Raw genomic sequence first — 11363 nt, forward strand, 5'->3', positions numbered from 1 at the left:
GTTTCCTTTTCTTGTTTCTCTCTTGTAAAGGTATGGTACTGGCTGCTTCCTTCTTCAAAATACAGGATGCAAAGTAAGACGCTGCTTTAAAAAAGTTGATATTTATGTTTGATCCTTCTTTAATGTTAAGCTTTGTGCCTCTGCAGCCTGTCATGTCGAACCATGGCCTGCTCACCACAGTCGCCTACAAGCTGGGGAGACACATGCCATGCTGCTATGCCCTGGAGGTGTGTGATGGACCGTCTCATTGGTTGCTGATTTTTCCTCAGTCATGACCAAAACTACACTTCTGTGCTCTATTGCTCAGTCTGAAAAGTTGCTATTTTGGATCAAGAGTGTGATGTTTCTTGTCTGGTTTCTGGAGGGCTCCGTTGCCATCGCTGGAGCTGTGGTTCAGTGGCTGAAGAACAACATGGGCATGGTGCAGACATCGTCAGAGATCGGTGAGAAAAGGCAGTAGAATGGCTGTGATCTGCTTTTACTGTGGAGACGGTTTTTATGGATCCATCATCTTGTTTCAGAGAAGCTTGCAGCTGAAGTGGGGACCTCCCATGGCTGTTACTTTGTACCGGCTTTCTCCGGCCTGTACGCCCCCTACTGGGAGCCCAGTGCCAGAGGGTGAGACAGTCGAAACTACACAACTACAACCCAACTTCTGGAAATGTTGGGAGGTTTTGAGTACTAGAAAATGGCCAATAACGTATCTACGACCCAAACACAAAAAAACAACAAAGAAATGTTAAACTTTTATCTACTGAATAAAACTGTTTCAAATTTGATATCTGTCACAGGTCTCAGAATAGGGAAACAGAAGAACAATAAAGTCATTATTATCAGGTCTAAACATGTAAATTATTAAGAGGCTGGAGCTGTGCTGCTTTACTGTACTGAGTCGAAGACAAACATCCACCCTTCAGTAGCTGGAAGCCTAACTAGAAATAGTCAAGAACCAAAGATATTCATCCAGAACTCTAAAAATGTCTAACCTCCACAAACCTCCACTGTTCTGTGGAGAGCAGATGCTAAACCCTGGTTTAGCTCGTGCAGCAGCATCCCATGCCAAGGATGAACAGACCCTCCAGAATTTTATGCATCAAGTCCTGTTGTTTCCAACCAATTCCAGCTCCTTTTATGCAAAACAGCAACTTTGATTTGGAAAACTGTTTGTGACTCAAACAGAGATGTTGTCAGTCTAACCAGTCAAATGTCCTCCTTTCCTTGTGTTGAGACGGTTGATAAAGCCTCTCAGTTCCAACAAAAATCTCAGCTAAAGATCCACATCAGCTGTGAATTCCACTGTCCATGTGTCATTGAACTCAGTGACATGAGTCACACACACATATATATACACACACATACACACGTACACACACATACACACGTACACACACATGCACACACACATACACACACACACACACATATATACACACACATGCACACACACATATATATATACACACATGCACACACACACATATATACACACACACACACACACACACACACACACACACTGACTCGGTCTGGAACAACAGATGTTTCCGTTCTGAATACAACTTTATAGCCAAACTGAGTCCACAGGATAGAAACCTGATAATCTGTTGAATGAAAAATATGAAACAAAAACCTACATGTACAATTGATAAAATTATAATGGATTCAAATGATTTTAATAACAGGCAGATTTTCGAGTGATACTGTTTTCTATTAATGTCTGTTAAATAATGAATTCACTTACAGACTTAGGAAAAATGAAAGTTAAGATGAAATATTAGAAGTAACAAAGTAAATCTCTGTGTACAGCAGAAACATTGACTAAAAACTAAACTAACTGAATTAAACATGTTTGATTTATATTTAAGTTACATAATTTACTCACCGTTGCAAACCTCTTTTTTTAAGCAGTAAATAATATCTATCATAAATGTAGCTTTGGTCGTCTTTGAAGAGAATCTACTTAACGTACCGTTACTTTATTTTTGTTTAGGTTTTACTGGTAATTTTGCACAAACTCTAAAAACAAAAATGACAGTTTAATGAGGAATTTGATTGATGCTGTCCATTTGTAGTTAAATGAGTCACATGTGAACCTTGATAAAAAAAAAATTATATTCAAAATATCACAGCTTTTAACCCTTGTGCTATCCTATGGGGTCCAGATGACACCCCCCCCCCACACACACACACACACACACACACCCTTCCATTGAGGTGTTCTCCCTACCATGACAAAGGTGGATAAAGGTGGAAAGATTTCATGTAATCCATGGACACCAGTGAAGATCACAAATCATTGAAGAAAAAAGGTTCAGAGCACTGTCTAGTGGGTCTAGATCAGTGTTTTTCAACCTTTTTTGAGCCACGGCACACTTTAACCTTGACAAAAATCCCGCGGCACACCAGCACCCCCCCCCCCAAAAAAAAGCAGAAACTCTTATAGTCTGTTTTGATCTACAGCCCCCCCCCCCGCAATCTGACGTGCATTTTTGTGATAACTGTGGCAGAAAAAGCAGGAAGTTGCAGATGTTTTTTCTAAAATATGTAATAAAAGTTAAGTTACATACAAACTGTATGTTCGTTGTGGTTTCAATCCGTGTAACAAGGACGACTCATTGTACGCTAAGGCGCTGTCCCTTTAAGCCAATGCATCATGGGAGATGTAGTGTGAATACGGCGACAAAACGGCAGAAACACTTGCGTCTCTGAGTTTCATGGTTTTGTTCACTTGTTCCACGGTCTGATACCGGATTCTGTGGAAAGCTCCACCGCTAAAGACGAGCTTTAGCTGGTATTTCTGTTGGAAATGAGTGAGTTATGAGCTAAATTGGAACAAGGAAGTTTAGACTTTAAACACTTCTGATTGGTCAGACTGATGACATGTGATTAAGCCTTCAAGAATGATTGGTGGAGTCGTGGAGACAGTAAAAGCTGCGGGACTTTTCAGAAAACAGTTATAGCTGCAGCTAAATCGCGGTGCCGTCATTCTTATCAAAATGTCTTTAATAGAATCAGTTAAACACAAAGAAATAAGTATTTTATGATCTTTCATATTCCTAACTACTCAGTGTTTTATCAGGACCTGTTTGGATGAACAAAGAACTGATTTCCTGGAGATGGTAAATGTTTTTAGATCAGTTAATGAGGGCAATTTTCCACGGCACACTTGACCATCTCCCACGGCACACTAGTGTGCCGCGGCACACTGGTTGAAAAACACTGGTCTAGATGACCCAACTCCCTAAGTCCCTAGGATAGAACAAGGGTTACTGCTACTTTTCTTAGATGTTACTTTAAGAATTCAATCAAACAAATACCTCCAAGATTCTTGCGGGACCCTTTCAATGGCGTTGGATTTTTCTGTCATGTCATCTCTGTTATTGTGTTAATAAAACATCAGCTTGTGTTAAAAGCCTTAATATTTTGTTCATTTTTCATTTTTAAAACCTCCAACTTTTTTAAATTCAGATCTTTCTGAATCAGTTTACTGCTTTTGAACAATGGCATCTTTACTTTATAACATTTGAAGCCATTTCTCTGTTTCCCAGCATCATCTGTGGACTCACACAGTTCACCAACAAGAAACACTTGGCTTTTGCTGCACTGGAGGCTGTGTGCTTCCAGACTCGAGAGGTCATCCTTCCCCCTTTTTCTTCACTGAAGCCGCATCTGTTTGGTTCTGTTTGGAAGTACAGCGTGACTACCTCAAGAGCTGAGATTTTTCCTTTTGGTTTGAAGGAACAGAAATTAAATGTAGTTCTTTTCCTCCAGATCCTTGATGCAATGAACCAGGATAGTGGCGTTCCTCTGACTCAGCTGAGAGTAGATGGAGGCATGACCACCAACAGATTACTGATGCAGCTGCAGGCGGACATACTTTGCATACCTGTTGGTAGGAAGACTCTTTTTCATTTTGAATACAACACCCTAACACAAAAATCTCAACCTTCTCTTTTTCCTCCCTATTTGTCCGGTCCAATCAGACCAAAGCTGAGAGCGCCTAGTGTTGATTAAGTAACGGCTACTACCCCATAGGTCTCCATTATCCTTAAAAATGGATGATGGAGAGCAGGGGTCGGGAACCTTTTTGGCCGAGAGAGCCATAAACGCCACACATTTTTAAATGTAAATCCATGAGAGCCATACAATAATGTAGTATCCCTTTCCCACACAGAGGCACGGAGACTTAACCTCTTATGAGGTTCTTTATTCTGGTTACTGTAGGCCATAATCAATGCCGTACAACTTGTTCAGCAACTCCTCAATTTCTCCCGCTGAGAGCGCTTCTCCCAACTTTTTATTCCCCCGCTCCCGCAACAGCCCTCCTATTTCCTTTATTCGGCCCATAGCTGAACCCCATTGGTCCAAACTCCCCAACAACAGGCTGAGCCACAGAACTGAGGGCCAACCAGCATCTCTGCTTGATGCGTTCAATGAACTCTGGAATTTATAACGTGACCCAACAGCCACCCAGTCCAACTCAGTCCGCTGCAATATGTTTAAAAATAAAAATACAACTAAATGTGTGCATTTGATGTAATGTCAACACTTTTAAAGTACAATAAGTCTGTGGATTCTTTTCAATAACATTGTTATGCTGTTCTTTAGATGTGAGAAAGACTGCTCACATGCACACATGGAGCCAAACACACACTGACACGCTGCAGTGTGTGATATGTGACGGGGAGTGTGTTCCAAGTTCTGACGATCCTTGTGCAGTTTTCCCCTTGCTACCTGCACCCACTAGTCCCCTTTACCTGCTGACACATCCCGTCCCTGCAGCTGCGCGCTCTTTCTCAGAGACAGGAGCGCAGCTGCAGGGACAGCGATTCACAGGTTTCCGGCTGGTACAAACTCTGTGATATAACAGATAATAGTAAACTGATGGTGTTGCACATGTTTTTTCTCTAAGCACCGCTACTACTGCGCGCCCCCTTGGCATAGCATCGCGCCCGAGACAGAATGGTCTAGTGAAAACATTTTTTATAATTAAAGATTTGTCTGCGAGCCAGATGTGGCCATCAAAAGAGCCAGATGTGGCTTGCGAGCCATAGCTTCCTGACCCCTGATGTAGAGGGTTTGTGTCAGATGGTTGTTTCCAAAAAAAACATTAATTTCTGAGAATGGAAACCTTCAGTGTCGTTCTTTGCCTGCAGTGTCGTACTTTGCCTTCAGTGTCGTACTTTGCCTGCAGTGTCGTACTTTGCCTTCAGTGTCGTACTTTGCCTCCAGTGTCGTACTTTAATAATATAATATAAATATAAAATGATCCCGTGGGCCTTGACTTTGGCACATTTGCTCTAGCTAATGAGTCCTCCCTCAGCTGTCTGCCTATAGAAAAGACAGGAATCACCCTTGTTTGCAGTGTCTGTGTTTCTCGTCCCTGCAGTGCGACCCACCATGTCGGAGACCACAGCTCTGGGTGCCGCCGTGGCAGCTGGGGCGGCTGAGGGCGTGGATGTCTGGAGCCTGAGCCCCGGTCATCTTCCTCTGATCAAATCTGAAACTTTCCAGCCTCAGATCAACCCAGAAGGTGAGGAACAGCAGCAGAGGTTCAGAGCATATTCACGTCTCGGTGACCTCCAGCCTAAAACTGTTGGCTCAGGGCTCCAGACTAACTTTTTTCACTAGTAGCACAGTGGCCCCCAACTGAAAATTTTAGGGGCACAACCAGAAAATTTAGGGGCGCATACCGTAAATCAACATTCTAACCAAATCTACTAATTTCCACTGTATTATGAATAAATACTTTAATAATAGATGCAGAAATTACAATGCGCTGTTTCAAATTAAGTGTCACATTTTATTCTTCACTTTTGAAGATGCAACAAGAAGGCAAACTGACAGAAGAAGGTAAACTGTAAAAGAACGGGTGATGTTCACTGGATATCAAAACAATCGATACAGATACCTGAGATCAGAGAGAGGCTCAAAAACTGATGGAAATTCACGTTGGTGACACTAAATATGTGCAGCCAAGACGCACAATAAGCGTGTTTGAGATCACCCAGGTGGACGCAACGCTGTTCAGATCACCTGGTGTGAGATGTATATTTTTGTTTTTGCTCCAACATCACATGTCAATCATCACAAAAATATCAGGAGAAAGGGGCGGAGCAAGGCCCCAACCTACCGAACGCAGCTGGAAATTTAGTACTGAACTGACTGAAAGCTGCCCTGTGACTACAAAACTATGCATTATGGGACATGTGTCCTGATGGGTTTTGTAGTTAAGTGAGAAATTGAAACAATTTAAAATACCAATTGATTAAAAATAGGCTACATCCATTACAAAACATTCAAATAAATATAAAATATATAATAACACAGATCATACTAAGGGGGAGAGGAATATTAAAACTAAATTGAACTGAATTGAACTTCAACTTCCTGTTCTCCTTCAGTCTCGCTGCAGATTCGCCATCACCCCCCCCCCCCCCCCCCCCCCCCCCCCGGCCTGGTCTCCCCAATGATCCAGGCGAGTCGCTGGTTGATCTCAAACACTTCTATCCTTGCATTTTCACCACGTGTTTTAAGTGCGTCTCGGACTAAACCGTGTTGTTGCTCACACGTGTTTAAAGTTCAAGCCCCGTTAGCTGTCACGCATGTAGGTGTGGGACATTTATTCTCCTCAGCTGACCCGACTCCCGCGGGAGCGGTGTGCTGCCGTAACGGCCGCGCATAAACCGTTTGATTGGGGGGATGCGACGCCGCGCGCTGAACCGTAACCCCCGTAACCTCCGGGTCTGTGCGGCCCAGAGAAAAGTTCAGCACGGACTGCATGCATTCAGAAAATTACGAGTGAATAGATACGTTCTAAAAAGGAAAGTAAGGAATTCCTTCATGTGGTCCGGGGAGGGGGGGGCTGTCAGGTTTCCTGCTTTCAAGCCCGGTCATTGTCACGCCCCCAATAGTCATTTACTCCACTGTGATTGGTTGGTTTGTCAGCTCCGCACACGACAATGAAAAAGTGTCATTCATACAAACTAGCAGGACGCATTAAAATTAAACTTTCATTTCAAGGTGGGGGCCACAAAGAGCCCTCGGGCCGCGAGTTTGAGACCCCTGCTGTAGACTCTGGCACTGGTACACCAGCCACAGGTCGGAAGAACGAATCAATGGTTCGCTTACCCATAGTTCAGACGCACATATCAGGTTGTGATGATATTTGTCTCCATTCCCTTCCCACAGATGTTTACGCGCGCTCGATTATCTTTAGGCCCCTCCCCCTACAGGCATTTTAGCCACTTACGCGAGTGTGTGCTCTCGTCTCATGAGTATGTGTGCGAGTTTGTGTGTGTGTTTGCGTGTGCGCTCGCGTCTCATAGATTATTTCATTGATCATTGACGTGCCCCTTCCACGCTTAATGTATAAAAAATACGGAGGGTGGGGGAGGCAAATTTACTGGTAGCACATGTGCGACTGGATGTAAAATTCAGTCGCACACTCTCAAATTTTGGTCGCAAAATGCGACCAAATGGTCGGAGTCTGGAGCCCTGTGGCTGTAACTCAAATAATTCTTGTCCAGAAGGTTGGGGCTGAGGGAGACCATCTGATCACCCAAAAACCTAAATATCACCAATAAGTTATGATGTCAACAATGCACAAGCATTTCTCAGGCTGTGACAGCAGAGCAGGAGAGGATTTGGTCTGATTCCAGCCCGTTTACCGTCAGTTGCAGTAGCAATCTCTCTCTGTGAGCAGAAACACTAACGTAAGCCCGTTCAGTTCTCTCTTGGAGAGCGACTGCTCCACATAGATGAAGATGGAAGAAGTGGGTTGGCTGTGGGGCAAAGAGCCACATGGGTTGAAGCCAAAGTGCAGTTTCCTCTCAAGCCCAGCTGGAAGGATTGGACTTTTCCTTTTGTAGCTGAACCATGAGAACAGCCCCAGGTTGGATGAGAGCATGTGTGGTGTCTTTGACTGAATAGTCGCTTTTCCCACAGAGAGCGATTTCCGCTTTTCTCGTTGGAAGAAAGCTGTGCAGAAGGCCATGAACTGGGAGACCATGGAGACCTGCTCCACCAGTGAAGGTATGGAGCTGCAGCTTTCTCTCAGAATTCACAGACTGATTTCACAGAGCGGAAAACCTGTAGATTTATCAGGCAGATAAAGCCCAGAGTGACCCTCCTCATGTGCATCTGCCTTAACTCATCAGGAATATCCTGTTGGCTTATCAACCTCTTAGTCTCGCAGCAGCAAAGTGAGCGTTTTTTCAGATTGTGTTTGAATAAACTGAAAACATGAAGCCTTCTCTGTGCGGTTTAAGCTTAACCTCTTGTTACCTTTGAGGGTTATATTACCACAAAAATCAATTTGGTTACAGTTTATTACCAACTTCATTGATGCTGGTTAATGCATAATTAAGCATTATTTAACTATTACATAATCTGTTCTTTGCTAAGTTTATTAATGTATTAGTAGTTAATGTTTATTGTTCAACCTTACGTAAAGCATTACTAATAGTGTCCCCATGCAATGATTTAGCTTTATGTATGCATCAAGAACATGTTGGTCCATATTTATGTATAGCCTGAAAAATGTCTGGAGTCATTATTTATTCTAGCTGTTTGTTAGTAGTTAAGAAGCAAAAGGTAAGTGAGGTTTTACTTAAGCCTGAACTAACGCATTCTAAATGCTATAAAACCTCAAAGACATCACCAAACCATTACATAACCCTTGTCCTATCCTATGGGGTCCAGATGACCCAATCCTCACATTGAGGTGTTCTCCCTACCATGACAAAGGTGGATAAAGGTGGAAAGATTTCATGTAATCCATGGACACCAGTGAAGATCACAAATCATTGAAGAAAAAAGGTTCAGAGCTCTGTCTAGTGGGTCTAGACCAGGGGTCGGCAACCTTTTTTACTCAAAGAGCCATTTGGGACCGCCCCTAATGAAAAGAAACACAGAAAAAGCCACAACCCGTTTTGACATCATTATATATATTATGCATGTATATATTATATCAAGGGTGCTCATTACGTCGATCGTGATCGACCGGTCGATCTTCAAGGACAAGAGGGTAGATCGCGGTCCAGAAAAGATTTTTAAAAAAAGTACTTCTTTCTTTCCATCGTCATGTTTATTAGTTACATGTTTATTTGAACATTATTGTTTATGTACTGATGATTAAAAACTACACAGTGAGAGTACACAAAGATACTTTTGTATTAACAGATGAGGCGTTTTATTACAAAGACAGAAAGCAGCAACCATCCTATGTCATACTCTGCTGTAAACCGTGCAATGGGGGGAGCGTGGCATATTATCAGGCATTTGGCGCTGATAGCTCTGTACGCAGCGCGTGCCACGGAAAAAAACAGCTTCGTAATGAGCTCGTATTTATCGGCCAAGAACTGCAGAGCTGATAGCAGGAGGAGACACGCGGGGCGGCTTCAATAAACACTCCGGCATTCTTCCGGGGACATGATGTGCAGCGGAAAATGTCCGATTGGCCATTCTGCATGTCAATTCAGTCCCGTACTTCTCGGTGAGGATTTTGATTGGCTGGTGGATTTTTAAGAAGTATTTTTTATTTTTTTAATCTTCTCTGTCCCCCGATCTGCCCTCATGTCCTTGAAGATCGACCGGTCGATCGCTATCGACGTAATGAGCACCCCCGCTCTGAAACATACACAATGCACATGCGTGTTTAAAAACACTAAGCGCAAACTGTCTGTCATCAGAAAGTTGCTCTCCGCCCCGCGGCCCGTCAAGTCCCCGGCAGAAGATCAGTCCGGACAACCGGAGTGTTTATTGAAGCCGCCCCGCGTGTCTCCTCCTGCTATCGCCTCTGCAGTTCTCGGCCGATAAATACGACCTCATTACGAAGCGGTTTTTTTTCGTGGCACGCGCTTCGTATAGAGCCAGCAGCGTCTTTGAAATGCCATGAAAAATGAACAAACTAAAATCAAATTTAATTCTTATAAAATACTCATTGTTTTTCAAAGTCACAGGGAGCCACAACAGAAGGATGAAAGAGCCACATGTGGCTCCGGAGCCATGGGTTGCCGACCCCTGGTCTGGATGACCCCACTCCCAATGTTAACGGGCCTAGGATAGCACAAGGGTTAACCATAGTTAATAATTATAACATGATCATTGGAGTTTTATTGTAAAGTGTGAATAATTTTCTTTTGGGAAACAATAAATGTCTGAGAACCTCGTTTAATAATGAAAAAATGCGTAACAGTGGTAAATAATTCTTACTTAGTCTCAATAGCCATAAGCTCACACAAACCAAGCATTTTAGACGACAAACATTCCTTCAACAACTATGACCAGAATCACCACTTTCACAAATTTCCAAAATATTAGAAAAGTTTTTTGTTTACTGACTAAATTGTTTAGTTGAAAAACAGTTGAGTCGTTTTGGTTTTCGGTCAAACCGATCAACGACCTTCACAAAATAACAGAAGACATTTCAACAGCAATGGATGTGAAGAAATACACAAAAGGAGTGTGTACTGATTTCCAAAAGGCCCTTGATGCTGTTGATCATTCTGTTTTGATTTCCATCTGTTTTGGGTCAGAGGGTTAGGGTCCTTTAACTGGTTAACCAGCTGCATTTGCAGCCATGAAGACAGAACCTGTTGGTTTTACATCAAAAGCTCTGCGAGTTTTAGAGCACTGGAGCTGGAGGCATCAGCCGTGTTTGATTCTTCATCCATGTGATGTTTTACACAGACCAACTGCAGTAATGCAACAGGACGGGTGGGGGGGGCAGACCTGTGACTGCAAGAAGAACCAAGGTGTAGATGAAGATGTGACGGGATGATCAGCCCATGACTGCTGCTCTTCTGAAATGCTCATCAGCTAGGATCCTGTGGAGTTCAAGATCATCTATATTCTGATGTATTTGCAGGCACCAGGTGACAATGTACCGACTCTTTATGTGATACCAACACTGAGCCCTGTCGGAGCTTGAACCTGTTCTACTCCAGCAGCCAGAACCTCCGAGCATCAGCTCAGAACCAGTAAGACAGAAACTCGGTTTTCTCAAATCAGGATGGGAGATTCTCACACGGACACACTTGAAGTTTGTATCATGTTGCAGCATAGTTGAGCTTTTATTAGTGGAACTGTTGCCGTGTACTTTTATGCCTGCACAGACCTGACAGTGTTGAACACAGTGCGTAAGTGACTGGACAGCTGATTGTTTGACACATTCGTGGTGATTTCATGATTTGATCTCTGCTGTTTTATCTGATGCTTTGTGTATTAAATAGATGTGCTTTCCTCTCCCTTCCCCATTGTTTCTGTGCACTCTTCAATAAAGTTTATTCAAATAAATGCCTGGAACTACAAAACAGCTAAAACTGATTCATTCATAAAACACAATATGCAACTTTTAGTCA

General features: G+C 43.0%; 1 protein-coding gene across 6 annotated transcripts in view; it reads left to right on the forward strand.

The window, feature by feature from the left end:
• LOC101157895 (glycerol kinase-like) overlaps positions 1 to 11315 on the forward strand; it is a 33976-nt gene extending 22661 nt beyond the window's left edge. Inside the window, exons 11-19 of one of the 6 annotated variants that reach the window (XR_013652507.1) lie at positions 31 to 73; positions 147 to 227; positions 365 to 443; positions 522 to 618; positions 3549 to 3689; positions 3772 to 3892; positions 5390 to 5533; positions 7948 to 8034; positions 10693 to 11315. Coding sequence is in view for 4 of the 6 variants with exons in the window: in XM_078939068.1 (XP_078795194.1) it covers positions 31 to 73; positions 147 to 227; positions 365 to 443; positions 522 to 618; positions 3549 to 3696; positions 3772 to 3892; positions 5390 to 5533; positions 7948 to 8034; positions 10693 to 10706 (814 nt within the window). In the remaining 2 variants the exon portion in view is untranslated. Of the gene's footprint in view, positions 1 to 30; positions 74 to 146; positions 228 to 364; positions 444 to 521; positions 619 to 3548; positions 3697 to 3771; positions 3893 to 5389; positions 5534 to 7947; positions 8035 to 10692 lie in introns of all 6 variants that reach the window. The other 5 variants (XR_013652508.1, XM_011489177.4, XM_078939068.1 and 2 more) reach the window with 5 other exon arrangements.
• The last annotated feature ends 48 nt before the right edge of the window (positions 11316 to 11363 follow it).

The sequence above is a fragment of the Oryzias latipes genome, chromosome 21, assembly GCF_053564925.1.
Source record: "Oryzias latipes strain Hd-rR chromosome 21, Olatipes_Hd-rR_3.1".
NCBI lineage: Eukaryota > Metazoa > Chordata > Actinopteri > Beloniformes > Adrianichthyidae > Oryzias > Oryzias latipes.